The 25,669-nt window shown below is 39.4% G+C and overlaps 1 protein-coding gene across 2 annotated transcripts in view; it reads right to left on the bottom strand.

Annotated features, from left to right (window-relative positions):
- Positions 1 to 23,797, bottom strand: part of gpr158a (G protein-coupled receptor 158a) — a 90,550-nt gene extending 66,753 nt beyond the window's left edge. The window contains exons 1-2 of one of the 2 annotated variants that reach the window (XM_084398656.1): positions 22,575 to 23,797; positions 8,558 to 8,663 (exon numbers count right to left, since the gene is read on the bottom strand). In XM_084398656.1, coding sequence (XP_084254782.1) covers positions 8,558 to 8,663; positions 22,575 to 23,419 — 951 coding nt within the window. In that variant the 5' untranslated portion in view covers positions 23,420 to 23,797. The remainder of the gene's footprint in view (positions 1 to 8,557; positions 8,664 to 22,574) is intronic. The other variant, XM_084398655.1, reaches the window with a different exon arrangement.
- Positions 23,798 to 25,669: the final 1,872 nt, after the last annotated feature.

Genomic DNA, 25,669 nt, shown 5'->3' with positions numbered 1-25,669 from the left:
TGTCATATATTGAGTGTTGCGGCAGTAGTTTTGCCATGACCAAATCAATGTGATTAATGAGTCTTTCTGGTTGTGGCTCTGTGTCTATAGCAAGCATTCCCTCATGGGTGCTTTATAAATGGAGCTGTATACGCTATGCCACTGTCAGTAATTCTTTCATATCAGCATCCTATTCATTTACACAGTCTATAAATAGAGACATTATGACAGCATATTGAAAGAGGAGATCAGTTTATCATGAATGAACCAGGAGCTGGCATGATACTTTATGAACACTGTGACAGTCGGAACATGCCAAAGCAACTTGTGAAATTTTGACTCTATGGACACAAGTGGAAAAGAAACAACAAAGTGAAATCAGAAAGCAAAACAATCAAAAGTGCTTGCAGAGATGGCACAGAGGCAATATTATGCCTTGATTGGCATATGAGTCTTGATTTTGTTTTTGGGGTCTACTAGAATATGTTTTCATGCGTTCATGCAATGTTCAAAAAACATCTGTTTCTCACATATTTTACATTGTTTCAGCACCTCTCTTCCCAATCTGTCAGTAGAGGTCTGTTTAGTTCCGTTCTCTATGAAGCCCCTCCTTCCGAAAAGCGCAATGTGCCCTGATTGGTCAGCTGGACCAGTGAATTGTGAATGGTCAACCGCTTTAAGCCTATTTCAGAAATGTTATGCCTCTTACCATAACCACGAGTTTCAATGCTCTACTAACTCAATTCAACCAGGCCTCGCCCCCTTTATTTTACGTATGCCTTGGGTGGGAATTATTTAAATTAGGAATATTGTGACCTGTGCGTGCCTGGAAGAAAACTCAAGACTTCAATGGACCCTTTTCACATTTCTGGGGTTCTCGGGAGTGGAAGTCATCATAGGCGACGTCTACATTAATCCGGAAACGTTTTTGCTTCAAAACGCTCTCTGGTCACACTAGTGTTTTGAAGCGTTTTCCAAAAGTTTCAAGTCCAAAATATAAAAAAAGTCGGAAAACGTAAAATTCACGCATGCGTAAACTCTCATAAAGACCCACTGAGATCATACAGAGGGAACAAGACATTTTAAAGTTATCATACAACTCTTCATGATAGGATCATTTTATTTAGCAAAATATCTCCCCATTCACCAAAGCATCCAGGTCACACTCAATCACCATTATATGTTTGGTCTACAGTATAAAGCAATTGTGAGTACATTTTCTGTCATCTTTTCAGGACTCTGATATGAAGAGTGTGCAAAGTAAGAGAGGAAAAGATGCATTTTAAAACGAAAACGCATTATTGTGGACAAGGCCATAGTTGAGTAAACTTCTATAGCAGTGATTGGAAGACAACAGCAACATTTTTTGTATTTGCATTTGCTCAAATAGCAAAAGAAAAAATCTGCGAATAGCGTTTCCACGACTTTCCAAAAGAGGGAAAAATATATAGAGATTGATTACAGTAGTCAGAAGAGAGAAAGATCTCAAATTTGCCATCACTCTCCCTTAGCCGTTGTATAAGAAACAGCCTCGCAGAAGCACTAATTCCTTTTTTGTCAATTACTGTCAAGGTAAAACAATCCATCGCGCTCTTTAAGATCACTAAATTCTAGGCTTCTGGTCATTCCTAGGATATCTAAGTCCACTAAAGGAGGGAGGGCGTTTTCACATTTAGCTCCTAAACTCTGGAATGGCCTTCCTGATATTGTTCGAGGCTCAGACTCGCTGTCCCAGTTTAAAACTAGATTAAAGACGCATCTCTTTAGCCAAGCATTCACATAATACTTACCTTTTATACTACAGTTGAATCAGATCGAATGCATTAATATTATGAACAGCAGCTATGCTAATTATTTCCCATCTGCTTTTCTGTTGTTATCTCGGGACGCTAGCCTCTCATGGAGACTTCAGATGTCCCAACACCCGTGAAGAGACGACTCGACGCCTGTGAAGAGACGACTCAGCGCTGGCGATATGTTATGCCCTAAATTAATACATGATTAACTAACTGTATTTTTCTATGTACATTTCTGAAATGCACTTTCTGTAAAGCTGCTTTGAAACAATATGTACAATATGTATTGTGAAAAGCGCTATACAAATAAATTTGAATTAAAACACAAAATATGATAAAAGTGTATTCGATTTTTTATTTATTTAAATATTAAAAACTTTACTTGATTTGCGATGTAGATAACTGTGGAAATGTGTCAAGTTAACACATTTAACTTGTGTTAACACTCCCCTCCAAAGGGAGTTATTCTCTATTATCAGTAAGCACTGTTTCTGAACTCCCTGAAAAGCCGACCCTTTTCAGGGAGTTCAGAAACAGTGCTTACTGATATAGAGAATAACTCCCTTTGGAGGGACTTGTGCTTTGTCACTTTGCAGACCTTTTTCATGCTCAAACAGCAACATTACACAATGTTGAAAGTTGAAAATGTAAAAAAGCACAATAGGTCCTCTTTAAAATTCTATACTATTTTGTGTAAATAAATAAAAAATATAACTCTAAAAAGTTAAACCCATCATATTTAATTGCACGTAAAATGAAACATGTCTCTTAGACCTTGTCCAAACTACGTTTTCATTTTAAAACGCATCTTTTTCTCTCTCCGGTTTGGCCTTTCGTCCACATTGAGACGGCGTTTTAGTCGACGAAGACGGAGGTGTTTGAAAACGCTCTCCAAGTGGATAAATTTGAAAACACCATTTTCGCGTTGTAGTGTGGACTGTGAAAACTGAGGTATTTGAAACCGATGACGAATGTTTAGTCACGTGATGGATATTGTACCCATAGATATTGATGGTTATACAGGCATTGTTGTGCCAGCTATATATTTTCAAAGTATTGCTACAGAGAAATGTTCCTTGGTGCAGTCTTCATATTGCATTCCTGCAAAGATCACTGAAAATTTACTCACAATTGCCATACTGCGGCAGAAATGATGACAACTGCATTTTAGACCATGTGATTTTGAGGGCAACCTGGACTCAACACTGATTGGTGAAATATTTTGCTAATAAAATGATTGTGCCAGAACTTTATTATATCTGCTCTCTGTGTTCTCTTGTGAACTTTTAGTATGTTTTAGGAATGCACAGTAAGGTGATTTAAGATTTTTTTTATGTTTCGATGTGGATGAGCAATTTTTTTAAAACTTTTGAAAATGAAAAACAAAATTTTAAATGAAAACGCAATTTTCAAATGTATCCGGATTAATGTAGACGTATAAACCGTAACTAAGAAACGTACTGTACTGTAGCCTAGTGCAACCGGCCCCAGAATACAACAGAAACTTGAAGTTGAGCTGTCTTGACTAAAGGTGAGATCACATTTATCATTGGTGAATTTTTGCAGGTATAATCCAGTAATTTCAATAAGAATCCATGAGATCATAATTTCGAAAGACTTCCCCATGCTTAGTTTGCAATGCAGAAAACTGCTTGGTTTGAAAGTGACTTTTTTTTGCATAGCAATATACTAGCAACCACTGGCCACTGGCCAGAACTCCTGAGCAACCATGTAACATCCAGTAAGAACATATAGTAAAGCCAAAGACTATAGAATTACACAAGACGCGTCACTCGTATTGTTTTGAATGGGGAAAAGTGCAACGCTCAATATGGCGGAATAAGTCCCGCCTTCTAAATAAGAGCCAATCGCCGATTGGTAAAGTCATTGCGTCACTGAAGCTGCCATCAGAAGTGCGCTTCCACTGCGCATGTGCATTAGCTTGATCCAGCCGGAAAAATTACGTTTTCTGTCATGATTCGAGCGTTTAGAAAACAAAATTTATGAGACAATTGCTGTCAGGTTTCATTGGTGATTTCAAATATGAAATGTAATCGTAAGCTTGGCGAACAGTTTTGGAGAATTTGATGTTATCCCATTCAAAAAGAAAGGAGCTGACAGCAACCACAACAAATGCCTCATGTTTTTGTGGAGAAAAGTATTGCACGGACAAGCACCAATCACATTTTTTATTTAGTTTGATATACCTTTAAAAAGCACCCATATTCCTGCCTCTTTGAAACATGAGATTTTCTTCCCACATGTGTCCTTTATAAATTTGCAAACTTAATCTGTGCTTCTACTTTTAGAGCAGAATTGTATAAGGGAGAGTAGTTTACTCATAAAAGTCTATACTGTGAGGTTAGTAAAGAATATCAGGCCTGCAGAGACACAAGGTTATAAACGATGGCTATCTTTAATGGCACTTCCTCTGAGCTTCTCTGTACCTCGTTTCCTCATTAGTACTGCAGCCTATCGAAACCATACATCCCTGTCATACAGAGAGCACAAAAAAAAAGAGCTCAACGGATATTTCATTTCACACTAAATCTTTTTTTCTTTAACACAACCTACAGAGAGAGATAAATGGAAGGAAAAGTAATTACTCCACTGGTGGATGTATTTCTAAATATCAAACTTCAGAGGGGGTTCAAACGCACAGGCTCATCTGTTAAGTTCAGTGCCTTAAAGTAGCAATAACAGCAGCGTATGATCAATGCAAAACCAGCAGGTGTGTGACTCACCAGGAAAAGATCAATTCAAAGTGCCGCTGAAAATAGCATGGCTATTTCACCAATCTCCAAATAGAAAACATGTCTTTCAGTCATGCATGTTTGTGTGTGTTAGGCACTTTCTGCTTTTCTACAGACTATTTATACCCTGACGGATATTTGTCTGTCTTGTCTAATTTTGGCCTTATTGTATGACTAACTGTTATGCTGTTTACTCTTGTCTGGTTGGGTAGCACAGAAAAAACAAAAATGCCACAAGATTTTTACATTTTCCGAAGAAGATTTCTGTTTGTCCTTTTTCTTTTTTAACAACTGTTAAAGGGGTCATGACATGACATGACATAGCCCTGTCCCATCTCCGCCTCAATAAATGCGGAGGGATCAAAAGGCTTTCGCTAGGCACTGGAAGGTGGCAGCACTAGGTAGCGTGTTAATTGGGATCCCAATCAGTACGGTACGTCCGACTACGTCGAACGTGACCGAACTGAAAGGGAACGCCTCGGTTACTCGCCGTCGCCACTATTGTTGGACCACCGCTGACTCCGGGCTCCGCTCGGCTCCTCAGCGAAAAACAAATGGTGCGTGTATCCGCTTCCGTATTTATACCCGCGCTGCGGGGCGGAGTGTGAGATGCAAATCTCGCACACCAATGTGCATTGGCTCATTTTATCAATACTCGAAGATGACAGGCTCCCTAAGCGTGATCCCAATCAGTACGGTACGTCCGACTACGTCTCCGTTCCCTCCTTCAGGGAACAAGGGTTACATACGTAACCGAGACGTTCTTGTTAGTTTCTAGGCATTGTTATGTGGTTGCTAGGGTATTCAGAAAGATTGCCAAATCATTACATTCCTATAGTTCATTAAGGTCAACATTAAGGTCATGGGTTTGATTCCCAGGGAATGGAAGAATTACAGAAATACATATACCTTGAGTGCAATGTAAGATGCTTGGGATAAAAGCGTCTGACAAATGCATAAATGTAACATGTAAACATTGAGTTCTGAGTGTTTTTGGGGGCCATATTAGATGGTTGCCAGGGTGTTCTGGGAGGTTTCCAGAGTTTTGTTATGTGGTTGCTAGCATGCTCTAAGTGGTTGTCAGTGCATTGCTATGCAATTCCTATGTTGTTCTGAGTTCCGTTCTTACAGTGATGGTTGCTAGGGCCAGGTGTTCTGATTTATTTTTTAGCAACGTTATGTGATTGCTTGGGTGTTCTGTATGGTTGCTAAGGTGGATGATGAGATGTTCTTTCCTTGGAGGTCTCTGGGTGGTTTCTCACTGGCTCAAGTCAAAAGAGGCCACCATCAAGTCTGTTTATGGGATGTTTCCACCCATTTCATCATCAACCAGACAAACAAACTATGGGCCCTATCTTGCACCCAGCGCAATTGACTTTGTACACTGTACGAATGTATCATTCCTATTTTGCACCCGACGCAGAGCGGACTTTTCCCTCGACAGACGCACGTCGGTAAATTAGGGAATTAACTTGCGCTCCCGAGGGCGGTTCTGCGAAAAGAGGAGGCGTGTTCCGCCGCAAACGTTCCCTGGTGCTATTTTGCAGTTTCAGAAAACAATTCTGCATTATTCAGATGCTATTTTAAGAGCGCATGCTTGGCCATAATGTTACGCATGCACAACGTGCATACACTTTGCTTCTCTCATCTACACAGACGCAGGCAGCAATTCCCATTTTTGTAAACCATACATAATTACAAAGAAAAATATGACCACACAAGGGAAATCATTGTGGTGTCTATGAAGATGTGAAAAAATAGGCATAAATCTAGCTTACACATTTACCCAAATTATTATACGGCTGTTTAACCGAAGCTAATTTGGATGGGTTTCTCCCATCCCCATACAATGTCACTTCTCTGTCTTTTACGGCCCTGACGAGAACGTTGGCCTCGTTGGCTGTGAACCGCTCCTGGCGTGCGCCTGGCAAATCCGCCATTATAATAGCAATCCGCCATGGAACAAGCGCGCCTGCTTTTATAAGGAATGTGAGATGACGCTCTGATTGGTTTATTTGACGTTATGCCCAAAGCAGTAATGTGGCTACTTCAGTCCAATCCATTTTGTATTTGCGTCGGGTGCAAGAGTCATTTATCCCACAAAGTTACTTGCGTTTCGCGTTCTATACTTGTATTTTAGATCGTTAAAATAGGGCCCTATTTCTGATTTCTTAGAAGAGTAATAGCCTAAATATCCTTAATTAGCTGCATGATTTCATTTATGTTATTATTATGCGAGTAGCACAATAACTACACATCAAAGCTTAATACTCAAGATTAGAGTTTGTTCAGATCACTAAGGCTATAATTAGCAATAAACACAGTGATGCTTGTCTTACATAGTAGGATGTTTTAGCATGCAAAACCAGACCTTCAACCACAATGGCTAAATGCATATTCAGTATCGGATTACACATTCCGGAAGTCTTTGCTAATGATATTCTTGAAGTAGGAAATCTCTGGTTTGGCGTAAACAGGATCAGTGGCATGTTGGCTGTAGTTTCAGTGTCAGACATCCGAGATAATGAGAACGTATTACAGCTTTTTTGCATACGTTGTGCCTTCTGGTACAAAGCAGCTATATCACATTACAACAAAATTCCTGATTGAAATGCAGTTTTGAGCTCTATTTATAGTCCGCTTCACCATCACCAGACCTGTGCTACGAGGGGAAGATGGAAGCTATTATGACAGAGGTCACAATTCAATTGCATAAAGTGAAGATGATGTGTCGCTATGTGTGGTACGCTCAACTGTGTCTTGCACACGCACACTGTGCAGTGTCCATCAGGAGGCCGAGCACACAAAGAGCTTTCTCAATTATTCAGTGCACCCTGTGCAATCTATTACATCACATCCATTATGAAGGAGCCAGACCTTAAAAATCTATTCTCTTTATAACTGCAATCCTCCAAGCATCAGGTTAACAGGATTAAGACACAGCAAAATCATTCACTGTTGATCCAGAAGGTCAAAGATATATATAAAAAATGTCTTTTGTTATTCAAAATAACAGCAGGATGAACACCATGAATCAAGGGCTGAAACCAGAATTTGAGATGGCATGGTGCTGTGCAATGATGTGATTTTTTGACTGCCGTAAGAGGTCCTGGAGAGTTCAAATTGTTTATGTTCTGCAGCGAACCAGAGATATTAAAGGAATAGTTCATCCAAAAATGAATATTCTAACATCATTTATCCAAAGTTTTGATGTCAAATAACATTGGTTTCTGTGTATCTTATGATGAAACTGACACCAAACACAAAGCAACATGGTCTGCAAATAATGCCTTATAAGTTTGAATGTTTTAAGACAGGGATGTCCAATCCTGCTCCTAGAGGGCCACTGTCCTGCAGAATTTAGCTCCAACTTGCCTCAACACACCTGCCTGGAAGTTTCTAGCATACATAAAAAGATCTTGATTAGCTAGGTCAGGTGTGTTTAATTGGGTTGGAGATAAACTCTGCAGGACAGTTGCCCTCTAGGAGCAGGATTGGACATCCCTGTTTTAGGAGAGTTTTAACAGCGATATGAGAGAATCAGTGGGGCCTATTTTAACTATCTAAGTGTACGGTTTAAAGCGCAATGGTGCAGGTTCACTTAGTGCCGAATCCACTTTTTCTAGTTTAACGATGGTAAAAATGTTCTTTAAAATATTGTCTGTATAAAATAAACTTTAATGTCATTTCCAAAGAAACGTGTCATGTATATTTGTCATATATATAAAACACTTTGTCTTAAGATAAAGTCATGAAAGTTTACTCTATTTAAACTTAAGTGGCCTTATGTCATTAATATTATATTGTCTATATTATACTATTAAGATTTGAAGCACATAGCAAGTGCCCATTTAATACAATCAAGTGGACTTTCTTTTCACAAGGGCTGTGACATGAACTATTCCTTTAATGTTATATACTCATATTTTCAAGCCACTAAAAGTGTGGACTGATCACCTGGAATGTTTCAAATAAAGCAAAATCTTTTGAATTGTGTCACTGAAGCAAGAGCTTGAAGATTGGACTCACCTCCATTGTGGTGAGGTTGCACCTGTGTGTTCCTGCAAACCATCCATCTGCAGAGCACTGATCAATATCCACATCCTGCAGGCTGATGTCCACACGCACAACACCCCTATATGATATTACAGAGCACAAGAGAGAAAGACAAATTAGTCTATTGTTAGCCGTAAAGAAGCTGAGATTTTCTTTCAACATTTAAGTAAAATATTAGCGCTTTAATTATAGACTTCCTGCACACATGTAGAATTAATGCTACAATAATTCTTCAGTTTTGAGCATTGACTACTAATCTGAAAAGTCATTAATTGACTACTATATTCAAATCATGAACTGTGACTTCATGTCTTTGTTCTAAAAGGCTTAACGGCCAATGCAGATTTGTGTCTACATGGGCCAATTAAGACTTTGCTATTTCTGTGTTGACTTTTTTACCTAGTAAACAACAAATAAGCTCATCAATACACTATTTATCACTGTAGTCTTCCTCTTCAGTCTACTGAGAAAAGTAAGCTTTTGTACTCTCATCAGCACTCATGAAGTAAGAAAAGGACTTCAAAATCTCCAGCCACATACAATGAATAACAGGCTCTCTCCATAGAGAACCATTAGAGGAGAATGATCTTGGTATTCTAATCCTGAACAAACAACCACTAAAGTACAATGAAATTAAAAGAGTTAATATTCCTTTGGGCTAATGTAGAAGGCTTTTTAAGACCCGTTGGCATATATATCCCTAGCAATGGACTTATTCAGTACAGCCTGATAAAAGATGCTTTAATGTTTATGGCTTCATCGTTTGGCTGAATGGAGCTTTGAGCTGAGAACTCAAAGAATGAAGTTGACTGACGTTGAATAATCTTTCATGGCATCTCTGTTCAGAATGTTTATTTTTATTTCTCTTCACAGCTGTCTGCACCAGCTTTCTCACATCTGCTGTCAACGTGCTGGAACATTTAGAACACGATTGAGAGAAACCTCATTACAAAGCACAGATGCCCATACAATCTAAAGGCCTCCTCACACCAATACAAATTCGGTTCGATTTTCGCATGCGATTTGTCTGTTCAGATGTGCTGAATAAAAATTCAGCTCACTCCGCAACAGTAGGTGCCACCTAAATACTGGGGGTATATAAGGGCAGCAGTGTGATTTCTTTTATAACGTTGTCTGGCTCAATCAGACAATGATAGGACGAGTTAGTGTAAATAGCCTCTGCCAACAAGGCGGGCTATTTGCACATGGTGTAATGCTGCCTTCACGTGCAATCAGAATTATCCTAAATATGAGTTTCCAAGTAAAAAAATCTCCAGTGTCTGGAGAGTGTCTACCCATGGTCCAGATTGCTACCAGACCCAGAGTTTCACCACCATCGACCACAGAGGAACATGTAAGCCCCCCGTACACTGAGAGCTACCACCCGCCATGCCTAAGGATTGGCTGATTGACTTCAGCGCAGAGGCATCGTCTCCCACCCTATCCCACCCCATTCAGAATTCTTCAACGCTGTTCCTAGACAGCACCATGGACTGTTTGAACTTTTATCTGTTCCTTCTGAACCTTAATCGCTGTTTTTAGACAGCACAAACATCTGCATGGACAATGTTGTGTTACCTTCGACCCTCTCTAGCCTTCATCTGCCTCCGTCACTGCCCAGTACAGTCCTCCAGCCCTGCCTCTGCTAGAGGTTGTCAGCCATTCACCATCTCCTGCAATGCCAAGCACTCACGTCAAGCCTCAGGTCCTACAACCACCATCAGCGCCTGAGAGGATGCATCCAGTGGCTCCGCCTCTGGCCTCAGATTGTCTCGCTCCGTCTTGGCCCATCAACCTGCCGGCTCCACATTGGCTCCTCCCACCTTCGGCTCCACCAGACACCCTCGGCCTTACGCTCCAACGGATTCCCTTGTCCCACCGGCTTCCCCTTGGTCAGTCGTCACTCCACCTTCGCCATGAACTTGTGGACCTTCTGCTACGCTCCGTTCCTCCACCCCTACGGCTGCAGCGAGTTCCTCATTCCCTTCGTGTACACCTCAGTCCTCCATCACACCGGCATCACCTCAGTCCTCAGGCAGTCTGGTTCTTCCTCAGTCGATTGTCACCGCGGCATCGCTCCAGCCTCCTGTGCCAGCAATGTCGCTCTCCTCCATCGGCTCTCCGTCTGCACCCTGGGATCCATCGGCTCCGCGTTCGTCCCCCAGTTGACGTCAGCCTCCATGCCAGCTTGGTTCCTCCCTCCCTCAACTCCACCGAGGGCTGTCGTCTCTGGGCTCTTGGTCTGTGCCATTGGACGCCCTTCACCATCGCCGCCGGGGTCTCGTCGTCCGTATTGCACCATACCCTCATCTCTTGTCCTCCCTGTGTCATTTCCTCAGCCACCTCCATCCCTCCCTCACCTCTGCTACTACGACGCTAGGTCACGCCTACTGGGAGAGGGCATTCTGACACGGTTATCTGGACTTATTCATCTTTAGTTTCACTTTAATGTACTTTCAGTTAGTATTCATTCATCACATGCGTTCCTTTGTTTAATTTTCCCACCACTCATCAGAAACCATGGACCCTAATCATCATCACATCTTTGACAAATCATCTGCTCATCGTTCAGTTCAATACCATCATGTATTTAAGTTCTTCCCTGTGCACCCTCAGATTTCAGTCGATGTTTGCGTGTTGTGTGTGTTAACCTTTGTTTCATGCACGCTCTGTTACACTTTCTGTCAGTTCCTGATTTTATTATATTATTAAAATCACTTCATCAATCCAGTGATCTTTTGTACCTTCGTCTTCATCCTCATCTTGTGACGGATGTCCACCATGATTCCTGTTCTTTCCGACAGCAAAGCACTTGAATGCAATGATCTCATAATCACGACTTCAGAGGTGGGAAGTAGAAAGTTTACTAAGTTTGATACAATTAAAATAGTTACAAATTTGGATTCTGTTAGATCATTATACCCTGACAAGGAAGCTTCACATGCAGTATGTATATAACAAATCTTGGGTCTGGATCTGGACAGCACTCTGCTAATTGATGATCTCTAGACAAGGTTGTCAGTATTTGGAACTGGGCCGAGGAGGAGGTATCACATTTGTTAATCAGGAAAAGAAGACGTGTCATGGGTCATTATAATACTTAGCCTACATTACTTTTAGTTTAACAAACAGTGTCTTTCAGGAGGAAGAGAGTAACAGCAGTCCTGATGCTACAGTAAAGCCCATCATCACACATGCTTGTGTTTTGGTTCTGATGGCTGAAGTGACTGTGGAGCTTCATAACACAAAAAGCCAAAGGAGAGTGAAGCTCAGCATTCCTTGCATCCGCTGGACACCAGTTTCTGCCTAATCGTATGCCTGAGCCGCATTCAAAGCCATTAAATAATAGCTATTTTTCAATTGTTGTGGGTTAAATCTACTTAAAGCGCTTAAAGAAAACATTTTCAATTTAAAGTCACACATCATGGTCATTGCTGTAATTAATAACATTATATTATTTGAAATAAAATTGTATAATTTTAACCTTATCCTTTTTTTAGTTTTGCTCATTTATTCAAAAATGATTGAAATCTTTGACATTAGCATAAATGATGTGATTGCTTGCAGATTGCATGTAAGGACCTATCAGCCTGGGCCCTCTAGAGTTTCATGACAGAACTAGATATTTATGAAAATGCATCATTAATATAATCAATGTTTGGGTCTGTGAGGCTTAAGGAAGTAGGCCAAAGTCGATATATAGTATCCGATTTATATGAGAATGATGTTAATAAACCTCTTTCTTAAACTTCATTTTAGGACGAAAAATCTTATCTACTGCAGGTAAAAAATCATTATAAGATATACTGTCGTGAACGCTGGTCCTGGAGGCATGCAAATATTTATCAGAAAACACTGAAGAGATGGACTGCCTGAGGTAACAGAGATCTGTCTGTGTCTCTCTGCAAGTGTCTCCGTTTCCTGTATTTTTCTCTTTCTTCCTCTCAGACAGACACAGAACTTGCAGTCATGGAATAGCCTCTGCTCGTCTTAATTGAAGCCTTGGCCAAGCAAGTGTGCTAATTTTAGCGGCCGTGTTCAAACGCCACATCCTTCATCCAAGGTCAAATAGAACCTATGGGCTGTGTATTGCCATTATTAATTAGTAAGACAGAAAGTGGATTGGTAACAGTGCCATCATTTTGTCTTGATGATGAAAAGCCTGATGATAATTGCGATTAGTATAAATTGACTGTAATTACTGTGGCAGACTATGTGAGATTAGCTTGTATTTTAGTCTTCCCTGAGATTGAAATGAGATATGGAGAAGCTGACAAGAGCTGTTGAAAATGTCTTGCATTTTAATCGACGATGTTTAACCAAGACTTTTAAAAAACAAATGCATTTTTATCTTTTTAAACAAATTTTTATATGATTTTTTGGCAACCCTGCAATTTTAGACATGACTAAATAGGTTGAAACTATGATTTGTGATTATTTTCTAGCAATAAGCATCACATTAACATCAGGTAGGCTAAATAAAATAAAAAAATACACATATTCGTGAATTGGTTGATTGCAAGTAACAAGGTTGCAAATATAACCAAAATTAAACTTTTTCTCAGTAGAGACTATTGAGTTTGGGACCATAATTTAATTAATAGGCATTGATACAAGTATAAACTTGCCATAAAAAGAAAAAAAGTTTTATCTTTGATTTGAATACCTCTGGTGCCAGGGTTAAATGCGATATTTTGATACAATTAAAAATGTGTTTTGTGCCTTTAATTACATAATGGGACACCAAATTTAACCTATATTTGTGGAAAGTGCCTTTTCATTAGCAAAGTTTCGGTCTCATGACCTTCATCAGGTATATGCCTAATGAAGGTCATTAGATCTTACTAGATCAAGAAAATATGATCATATAACACCGATTTTATCATCACTGCATTGGTTACCTATAAAGTTCCGTATTAATTATAAGGTATTGCTACTGACTTATAAAGCCCTAAACGGCTTAGCTCCAGTCTATTTAACGGATCTTCTATCGCCCTATAATCCATCGCGCTCTTTAAGATCACTAAACTCAAGGCTTTTGGTCATTCCTAGGATATCCAGAACCACCAAAGGAGGGAGAGCATTTTCACATTTAGCCCCAAAACTCTGGAATAGTCTTCCTGATACTGTTCGTTGCTCAGACTCGCTCTCCCAGTTTAAAACTAGATTAAAGTCGCATCTCTTCAGCCAGGCATTCATATAATATTTTTAAACTACAATCCGGCCTCTAGTTCATAAATGCCAGAGGAGAACTGGCCCCCGACTGAGCCTGGGTTTTCCCAAGGTTTTTTTTTTCTCCATTGGGTCACCTGATGGAGTTTTAGGACACCATTAGGTCACTTGATGGAGTTTTTCAGTTCCTTCCTTGCCACTGTTGCCTTTGGCTTGCTCAGTTGGGGATATTTTGGGGATATTTAATTTGATTTTATCAATCAATAAATTCCACTAGAAACAAACCTTGTTGTATTATTTTAATTTAATACTGTGAAGCTGCTTTGATACAATCTGTATTGTGAAAAACGCTATACAAATATACTTGACTTGACTTGATTAGACCGAAACGTTACTAATAAATAGTTTGTGATACTTTTTGCAAGTATTGATAGTGTGTGGGATTTCCTTTTTTCTTTCTTTTTTTTTCTACTTCTAAATTACTTGCCAGTTATTTCTAATTGTTTGTAAAATTTACTGAGTGAAAACAAAAAAAGTAATGTGTGTGCAAATTTTTGACCAGTAGTAGGCTTCTGTACTATTGTACTATTGCTGCAAAATTAACATAAATGTTCAAATAATAAAGTCACCATTTCGCATGTTTTTGTCAGCCTACACATCACATAATAAGCTTGTAGGCCAGGGCTTCATTTATCAAACTATGATAGTTTCATCAAATGGTAAACAGTGTATCAATATAGACTACAAGTGACTTGAATAATGCTTTTGGTGCTGGTTTTGTGCAGTGCTTTGTAGTCAGTTAACATCCATTAGTTCAAAGACGCAGATTCAGATCGCTTCATAAATGCAAATTTGTCTGTTCATGTAATTTTCAAACTATTTATTTATAAATGACTGGAAAATGACCCCTCCACTTCACATTGTCAAATGAAATTTGAACTTGTGCCAGATGACGATTGGTCGGTGTATTATACATGACAAACAGGCTTCAATGAATTATGTAATATTTGAAAATATGTGATATGTGGATTTTTAATTGAATCGACACACTACCTTTTATTTGTGAAAAAAAAAAAGTTGTTTTTTCTTTTCTTTTTTCTGTCGTGGAGCCATATACTCACTTAAAGAACCATATTTGGCTCGAGAGCATCAGTTCCCGAGCAGACTGTGATATACCTACGTTTACACTAGTGCATTTTCATTTTAAAACGCATAACTTTTGCTACGGTTATGCCTGCCGTCCACACACTACTCCAGAGCGGAAACAGAGACTGACCCTTTCAGTCAAGACCGAAGCAGAGAATGTCTAATAAGGCGAGAAGTTTCACTCTCAGTACACTTCCGGCTTCTGAAATGGTTGCAGTTCCACTTTGATTCCATATGAGGGCGCTCACAGGACGAGTGCAGAATGAATGGAGGTCTATGGACCTATACCCCTCAAAATCCACTTTTCTCAGGATATAATTTTTGTCTAGTAATTTGAATATTGTATTCGAAAGGAGTTGCAAAGAAATTACACATTGCTGGGTGTTAGATTTTTTAGAGTAACTTATTTGCTTTAAAAAGTCTTTTAAAGTGTCAATGACGTCATACACATCGTACGACCAGAGATACTGCTTTACGGCAATCCTTCAGTCACTTTGGTGCTTTCGCGCTCTGCACTTTCTTTTCTCTCCAGGCATCGACAACACAGCTGACACAGGTAAATACACGTGCTAGAAGAGTTTTTGTTTTGTTTGTTTCTGGTCCCGCTTCGGATGCCACGACGCCATCAAGTGGTATCTCTGGCCGTAATCAGTCCTTCACTGACCAATCAGCGTTCATTAGCAGAATGCTAGCGTGTTATGGGCAACAACAACTCAACCTGTAAGAAATCGAAAGGACATAAGTACTCGTTCATTCAACTTTCGACCTATAACCCATGTTGAACTTGCAAAACCTACTATCGAATCTGAGATTTCTTAACGGCAGTCGGGTGAAAGAGACAAATTTAGCCGTCTAGCCCCATAGACTCCCATTCATTCTGCACTCATGGGCGATCGCCCCCAGTGGAACTCTGGTGGAACTACAACCAAAATTCGGTACAATAGGACTTAATAGGGAGTGGGCAGGCTCTCCGTAGACAGGCTCTGACCGAAGCAAGACACACGCAACTTGACGCAAGTTGACGCAACCCATAGCAACGCGTTATAGCAACGACACCTCAGATTGACAGAAACGTAAAAATAAACGTGAATTTAGGCTACTTTAGTTTTGTTCACATTGTCATGTTAATTATAATCAAATGCATTTTGTTTTATTGACCACAATGTTATCATTAATATTTGTTTGAGAAGGGCTAAAAAGTTTGAAGTAGCCTACACTAAAAGTGCAAAGTAAAAGTACAGTAAGTGCACACTTAATCGCCTCTGGCTTGCTTAGTCAGGGACACTTAATATTCAACAATATTATTGATCTGACTGTACTAAAGTATGAGAACTGAGCTGAGATGAATGATGACATCTTTTTTGCAGAACTGCTTTATAGATAAAATGAACTAAGTTAATAATTGATGATCTTTACACAGGAACTTTACACGGAAGTGAACTGACCATTTTCATGTTTATCAATATCAAACTGCTTTGAAACAATCTGTATATTGTAAAAAGCGCTACATAAATAAAGGTGACTTATTTTTCACAACGGTAATTTAATTAAGGAATTGTTATATCACATCCCAGACGGCAACATAGTGTCGGCCCACGTCCGGGCCATGTGGAATCCATGTGTACCAGATATGGGCCGGATCTGGGCCGACACTAAGTTGCTGTCTGATGTGATATAACAAATTTCCAAAATTTTCCAAATAAGAAACTGAGTGTTATTTTTTCTTTAAGGAAGTTGTCAGCATTATATATCATGCAATACCGCAGATGAAAAACTGAAGCAAATCACATAAATTAGCTTGTAACGGAACAAAGGCAGAAGAGACAGTGTTTGTTGATGGGGACGAGTAATGGCGATGGGGTAAGGGGTGGTGCAGACCGAAATGTGAGGGCACAAAGAGATGCCGTCACTGCGCTCGCTGACATTAAAGATCGCTGGGCTGTCTGCTTTGATAACTGCCGACAGTACTCGATGGAATGACCCCGGTGTCACAGAGGAGACCACATCATCCAACCGAGGCCTTGAGTCACATTAGCAAAAACTCGTCCTGTCAACCTAATACATTTCCCTCACATTTCCCTCATTTTGTTTCCTTAAAATAGAAGCACAACATGACATTGAGATCATACTAAAACATAATGCTTCAGTGCACTTGATTTATTAAGAGGATGCTTTTAAGGCCGTCTGCCATTCAATAGACGTGCCTTGAAGCTAGCTGAGGTTCTGTCGCCGCCTGAACAAATACTAAAAATTACTCTACGCTTCATCCATCCATATTTCATGAAGTCCAAGGCAGTATGACAGTTTGCTCTTTAGAGAGGATGTATAGCAGTCTCCTGTTTCATTGTGCAGGTTTTGTTGGCTAATTGAATTTTATCTAACGGTCTTCCTTTCTTTTTGGGCTACATTAGCATAACAGCGCTCGTGGCGAGATTTAGCTTCGCACTGGATGAAAAGAGGTGACATCCGTCTCCATGCGTATTCTTTTTAATGAGCTCCCCCCTTTTTTTATACCAAACTGAAATTCAATTCAAATAGAGCAGAACAGCAAGAAACCATGTTCACTCTAATTTCAGCTAACAAAGGAAATGGATGGATTTCTCCCAAAGGACTGAATTTGTTCAGACAAGAGGTCAGAAAGGACATCACTATTGAAAGTAGCCATTTCCAATGCATTCATGTTCGCTATGTTCTGAATGGAATACTTGAATACAGCTGAACGAATACTGCACAACATACTGCATATCTCAAAATGTGACTTAAGTGACTAAGATTTTTAAAGTCCCCCTGTGGTGAAAATCAAGCTTTTAATGTTGTTTATATGTCTGTGGTGTTTTTAATATGCTTTAAGACAAACCATGTGCAAATTCATAAGTCAACACCATTGCTGAGTATTTTCTCCTTAAAACTGCAGTGAAAGACCAAAGACGGTCTCAAAAACATGGTGTTTCTGACCTCACAAACTACCTTGCAACCAATCAGGTCAACGTGTGATCCTCAACAAGTGGATCTCTGAGCTGGTGTGAGTGAGTGGAGGTGGGGCTCATTTGCATATTAATAGAACGCGTTTACTAAATGAGGCAAGGGTGTAGAGTTACATTCAAGCTATTTTAAGGCATGTAGACTTTTTTTATTTTTTATTTTGGTGATCAAAGATGAGTTTTAAGGGATAAATGATTGACTGGGGGACTTTTATGTTTTTGAAAGAAGTCTCTTATGCTCACCAAACTTGCATTTATTAGATGGAAAATACAGTAAAACAGTAATACCGGTACTGTGAAATACTTTACAATTTAAAACAACAATCTATTTTAATATATTTTAAAATGGGTAATTTATTCCTGTGATGCATGTGATCACTACTCCAGTCTTCAGTGTCATATGATCCATATATATATATGAAGTAATATTTTTATTCAGCAAAGACACATTATTCACATGATTCAAGTGACAGTGAAGACATTTATAATGTCACAAAAGATTTATGTTTCAAATAAATGCTGTTCTTTTGAACTTTCTATTCATCAAAGAATCCTGAAAAAAGGAATGTTTTTCCACTAAAATAGCAGCAAAAAAAAAAAAAAAATCTTTAATTAGAAAACAGTTATTTTAAAATGTAATAAAATTTGACAGTTACTGTTTTTACTGTATTTTCAATTAAATATATAAAGCCTGGGTAAGCATAAGATACTTCTTTCCTTTCTTTGGACCTCTGGTGTATATATTATATTTAATATTATAAAATTAAAATGTTAATAACATTTTGATCAAATAATGAGTAAAAAAATAGATGTTACCTCTGGGAATAAAAATAATAATTTGTATACTGTACAAACTTTATTCTATCCCCTAACCCTAAACCTACCCATAAGAGAAAACTTTCAGCATTTTCATATTTTCAAAAAACATTATTCTGTATGATTATAAGCTGTTTTCCTCATGGGGACCAAAAAATGTCCCCACTAGTACAGAGATATTGGATATTGCCATCTTTGTGGGTAACGTAGAGAACATAGGGAATGCCTGAACCCACACGCACACACACACACACACACACACACACATATACATTATATATATATATATATGTATATGTATATGTATACACAACAACTGCAAAATGTCATTCTAATACCAATTCAAATGCCTGAGTGTTTTTGAGTCCTCTGTTATGACAACTATGAACATGATGTTACAGAATAGGCACTGGCTCTTTAAGACTACCATGTCAGTAGTAATTGGCCTATTCCAACGTCAGCCTCCCTTGGGTTCTTGGCAGGGGCTTGTAGGGCAGAGGACCTACAGCCCATGTGGGTTATAATAGGACATTGTGGATGTGTATCCCCAGAGACCCCTGGCAGACCGGACAGCCTTAATAGAGTTCACTTTTCTCTCCACAGCCAACCCTTACTCACACTTGACAAAGGAGAAAGGACCTAGAAGAAGAGTTACTTAAATACTAAAATACAATGAAAGCACACTAAATAGCCAAATGTATGTGAACGCTCTGTTCTAATGAACAAGTTTGACTTTTCCAATAATTGTGTGGAGACAAATATTTATGTTACGCCATACACTGAGATTCTGGAGAATTGTGAGGTTCTGACTTTGTTGTAACGGTTTAGGGACAGTACTCAAATCAAAATCAAATGGGACACTTTAGGGTAAAATCATTAAATAAATGCCCAGTTATATAAAACAGCAGCATCTGTGAGAGAATAGCATAGCCTTCAATATACTGACAATCATTGTTGCTCATTATGAGCTAAGAGAAAAATACATTTTCATCTTCAATCTAGAATGATCTGCCACTGCTTTTCATTGTGTCATGAACCCTTCACATTTTATAATCAGACCCAGACACTTTAACTAGCCTTGCTTTGTCATGTATTGGTATTTATTAAAGATGGATATTTTTTTACGTGGCAGGGGAGGGGGTCGCACTATATTATTTCAGCTTGGCAGACAAAGGTTTTTTTAAATATTGACAAAAAGTTACATTTAAATACTTTCCCCTAAGAAATTAATAATAACAATAATGCCAAACTACTTCCTTTTGTTATTTCATTCTTTAAATTTGTTTATTTTTATTTTTTATTATTCATAATGATATCAGGACAGTTTTGAGCATGGATACCTACTTTTTTTTTTTACTTTATGCACCCAAAATATATTGAAATAAACTTAAAAACATGCTAAAAGATGTGTATTCAAATCACTGTGTGTAAGAATTTTTCTAATGAATTTTTTTAATACATTGACAAAGTGGGGGAAAAAAAAGAGGAAATGATTATCACATTATTGATTATTGTGATAAGCAACCACCCAGAACCCCAACAGTAGCAACATGCTAAAAACATTCAGACCTCTTTAGCAACAACATAGCAACACCCTGGCAACCAGCCACAACAACTTGGCATTGTGGCGTTGAGCACAGCTTTCATATTTTATCAAAAAAATCACAAAGATTCTATTTACCATTCATCACATGTGTGATCTACATGTCCATTACCTCAAGCTACACTAGATAATGGAACTTGTCAAAGTGAAGAAAGACTCAACTAGATGTAATTAACTTTTCACCTGATGGCCTGCAAGTCTCACTTCATAAATATCAAGAAGTCTGCCATGATAAAAAGTCTAAGTCTAAAATTCCGACACACGACATTAATCTAAAAATGTCTCAAATGTATGAGAGGTGCCTCTAGTTGCTGTAGTACATCTTTCATTATTTATTCATTATTGTATTGACTGAAAGGCATCCTGAGAGTGAAGGCTTGAGACGCTGCATTGGAGAACACCCCTTCGCCTCTCCGTTGCCCCTTTATTAATATGTTTAGGTGGCAAAAAGTGGGCCTAAAGACAACAGGATGGATCTACCTTAATGTCATGGCCAGCAAGTGTTTCGGAATTCATTACCCTGGGGATACTAGTCATCATAAGACGAAGCCCTGGCCAAATATCGACCTGCGCAGAGAGGTTACAAATTACAGCATAACTACTGAACAAACCCAGAGAGACACTGGCTTCCGCTGGCTTACCTCATTTAGAGGATAGACTGGAGAATTTGAAGATGGCAGATGTAACTGCTAACACCATTTTGCTACAAACTGAGCTTGGTTCCTGAACTGATACATACCGCAGTCCAACTACGCAGTAAAATGCATTGAAATCTTAAATGATTCGCCTGAAAAAAAGCTAGCATTAATATTAAAGGACCAGTTGCAGCTTGTAAAGAACAATTCCGGCTGTAAAACCTGAGTCCATGTGGGATTAATTAGTAAACAGGAAAACAGCCCTATTCCTGTGCTCCGAGCTCCGGTGTTACCGGTGCCCCTTAACACATCTTTGAACAGAGTCGAGGATCCTTGTACACAACATCTCCACCAAGTTAGCCTGATCAATCCAAACATCTCCAATGACCGTGGTTGTATATCGAGAAGCGAGCTGATTGTTCGGGGGCCAAGGGGTTTCTTGCTATGCAACCAGGGTTATTTTTAGAAGCACTCTCTACACCTTCAGTGATGGCTTACCATTCTAACCAACTGCATCTTTGACATAAAATACTAAAATGTGAACAATAAAAATAATAATTGTTACAGCAATAGGTAATGTTGCAATTCTGTAATAACAGGCATACTTTGACAGATCTCATCTCTCATCTCTGACAGATATCAGAATACTTCTTGACTGAAATGCACACTGAATCATGTTTTCTGTGAACCTGTTTTTAAACAATATGTATTGTGAACCATGCTATAGCTACATATAAACTTTGAAATAATTCTAATAATGCTTTAAATGGATAGGTCACCCAAAAATTCTGTTATTAATTACTCACCCTCATGTCGCTCCAAAGACGTTCGTTCGAAGATCTTTTTGTTAAAATCTGAGAGCTTTCTGTGCCTCCATTGACATTCTACGCAACTACCACTTTGAGCTTCATAAAGTTTGTAAAACTAATCCATATTAATTGAGCGGTTTAGTCCAAATTTTCTTAAGAATCTCTATCGCTTTATATGATGAACATATTGAATTTAGACTTTTATTCACATATAAACATTGATCAGCGAACATAAATAGGTGCAAAAACAAGCCTCTTGCAGAAGCTCAAACATGCTGCATAAACACCAGAATAAACCTCACCATCATGTCGCACGTCAAGCGAACATGCTTGAGCTTCCGTTTACCTCAACTGATGTGTGAGTTGATCAATGTTTATATGTGAATAAAAAACCTAAATTAAATCTGTTCATCATGTTCATCACGTGATCGAGTCTCTTCAGAAAATTTGGACTAAACTGCTCAGTTCATATGGATTAGATTTATGATCTCTTTATGAACTTTTTGATGCATCAAAGTGTCAGTTGCGTAGATGAAGGGACAGAAAGCACTTAGATTTCATTAAAAAGATTTTCATTTGTGATCCAAAGATGAACGAAAGTCTTATGGGTTTGGAACGACATGAGGGTGAGTAATTAATGACAGAATTTTCATTTTTGGGTGAACTATCCTTTTAACTTTACGAAAAAAAAAAAGAAAAAAAAAAGAGAGAGAAAGACTAATGCTATATTAATCCTCATAATAACAGATTATGTCTGGATAATCTGCATTGCATCGTGTAATACTAATTAGCACAAGTACATCCATTGTGAAATGTTACCAAAGTTACCTGAAGTCTGGATTCCGGTTGGGTTTGAGGCCATAGAAGCCAGCAGACAGTGTCAAGAGCCATCTGGGAATGAAATTCCCATTCTCACACTCCAAATACGGAGCTGACCAGTGAATCTGAGTTTTGTCGGTAATATAACTTTCTCCACTGCGCACAGACGCGTCAAAAGAGGCAAAATCTTGACTCAGAACACGTTTTTGGAGATGGATCTTCTTTTTATTTTTATGCTCATGGTACCACTCTGTATCTGCCGTTCTGTTTTTCAACATATGGTGGGCAGTGCTGGATAAATCCTGGAGAATGATCTCTCCAGCTGCCCGTGTGGCCTGAAGGTAAACAGGTGGCCCGTCTGGAGGGAACTCGGTGCTCAAGGTGACCACTGCTCGATGGATCTTGAGGTCTCCCTCCAGGATACTCCTGACCAGAGCGTGGTACCACTCCATATCGCGTCTGGGGCTCTGATCTCTGGACCTGTTCGTTTGTAGGATCATGTTGAGGAAGTTTGTGGCGTGAAGGACCGTGTCCAGGACGCTGCGCATGGAGTGATGCGCGTCTCCGCGCGTCCTTCCCCGCAACACCCCCAGTTCATATCTCCTGGAGCAGTTGGCGTGTTTTAAGGTGGAGGAATCCCCCGTGTGCAGAAACGCAGTCACCACTCTGGGTACCTGCTCCTCAATCTTCTGCGCTAAACCCGAATGGGGTTTCCGGAGGTGCGCTTGCTGGTTGCTGTGCGTATTATAAATGGGCAGCTTTCCTTTTAGGTCCCAATCCTGTTCCGCATATCTATAATTTGATCCTATAACAAATCCGACTTGCAAGAGTAACGATATCCAGATTATGGCCATATCCTTCAATCCCGCTCTTTTACCTCACCAGCTTCAGTTCATCAAATCTGATGCGAGAAATCACAGCTGGAATGAATCAAATCAGCACAGCATTTTCACCTGTGGATTTCCACGCATTTCTACCACTTGATTGCTGGCCTGAAGACATTTATTGTATCGGTAATCCCTTTCCCCTCAGGTGCATTGGTGTTGTTTGTGTTAGTGATGCTGGTTTGGTCTTGTATCTTCTTGAATGAGCGCAGCAGATGTGTAGGATCCCCGATGCTCTCCTCCCAATATGATGCTGGACCACAACAGACGTGATCGAATGAGAGAAAAAAATCCTATTTTTCGGAGGCAGGGAGTCAGTACTTCACACTTGGATGACAAACACACTCCGCCCTCTTTCGTCCACTCCAGTCTTAAAGCATGAGAACGGCAGAAACCATTTGCTACAACATCTAGTGATGTCCGATTCGCGAAGGGATCGTTTATTGAACCGATTCGGAAGTCAGAATCGTTCGGTCAGAGCACTTATCCAGTTCTCGGGTTGCGAGCGGCTGCATTGAATTAAACTGTTCTAAAGAACCGATTCGGGGAAATGAGTCGGACTTCCCAACACAACTAACGTCCCGTCTTCTTCATCACCTTATAGGGTTTGGGAAAGTGCCCTTGATTGGTGTATGGTCATTTCTGCTGTCAGTCATTTGACGGAGGGCGTGTTTGTAAAACTGAAGGAGCTATCCAGTGCTGAAAGGAAAAAACATACATCGTAAAACGACGATAAATCACATTAAGGTTTCGGGTTTCGGCAGAAATAGACGCTCGATGGGCAGGATCACATTTATAAAGACTCTGCTATAAATGTCATATGGTCAAAGCGGTTTAAAAGACACATTGCACTGAGACAAGCGTTGCTGTATAGGTTATTTAATTATGAGCTCGTATAGAGAGGGAACAATAAAAACGGAATGCCGAGGTTGTTCATCACAATAAACAGAACGCGTTCTTGTTTTCCGTCTGCGCTGTTTTTTAATTGTTTGTCTATGACATGCGTCTGACGTCTTTCGCCGTTGTCTGTTATTTCTATGCTTGTCTCGTTAAGACGCCCTCAACTGTTCAAAACGTGCTTTAAACCCCTGCGTTCGGTTTCATTCCGTTGCGTTACTAACGTATTTGGTAGCGTTGCGTCGCGTCTCGTTGTTATAGCGTCTCACGCGAAGAGAGTCACTTTTTTTCTCAGACGTCGCGTCTAGTTAAATAGCTTTAAACCCGGGTCTCGAGATACTTGCGTGATTTCACATCCCGTTGCTTTCCTTCTAACAAAACGCGTATTGACATACCATACAGACAACGCGTTTCGTCAGCGCTATATTATTTGGTCTTTGTAGACATGCGTCAGATGGACGTTATGGACCTTTGCGTTATGGACGTTATGGACCAGCGACCTTACAGCGCTGCTGTTTCAGACGCTGTTATCAAGTTTTAAACAGATTCAAAACGCGTCTCCGCTACGCTGTTTAAACGCAAGAATGCGTCCTGTGCTGTTTAAAATTCAAGCCAATGCTGTAATAGGCTACCCCTCAAGCATTTATTCTTGAATTAAACATATACAAGCTGAACAAAACTGTTTGCTTCTAAGAGACATCCAGTGCGCAGCACTGCTTGTCGCTCACTGGGGGAAATACTGCAGTGAAGCGAACAGCACAGGATGAATGCATGCGACTGCGTGAGGATGTGAATCATGGTGCAATATGAGTCATCATCGCCGCACGAGCGCTTAATCCAGATCTGTAAACAATGAGATGTTCAGAGCGGAATCTAAACGCGTGCGTCAGGGGCGCAAATGACTCAAGCGTCTAAAGGAACTGAAATGACACATATAAAAAAACAAAACAATCGGTGATGCCATCACTGTCTGCAGAGGTACATGGGTCGAGCTTACCAAAGCTCATAACAGAAATTCATGACTCTTAATCATATGAGCATAAATGGACATATTTGCACATAAGACAATGACAAGATAATTTGGTGATGTTATAATATATCATACTGATCACATGCATATAGTACACTTATGTTATGAATTATTTATAAGGGAAACATGGAACTTGTCACAAGGGATATAGTAAGTAATTACACGTTTTTAGGTCAAAAGTCTGACAACATGCTTTATTTCTTTGGCAGTGTCATCGTATTTTGGTTTTGAACACCTAAATTAGGACATTATTATCATTCGAAACAAAATGTGCAATATCATCTTACACTAAA

Source organism: Rutilus rutilus, assembly GCF_951802725.1.
Source record: "Rutilus rutilus genome assembly, chromosome: 24".
Taxonomy (NCBI): domain Eukaryota; kingdom Metazoa; phylum Chordata; class Actinopteri; order Cypriniformes; family Leuciscidae; genus Rutilus; species Rutilus rutilus.
The sequence above is the reverse complement of the archived record's forward strand: the minus strand, read 5'-3'. Positions and strand labels throughout refer to the sequence as shown.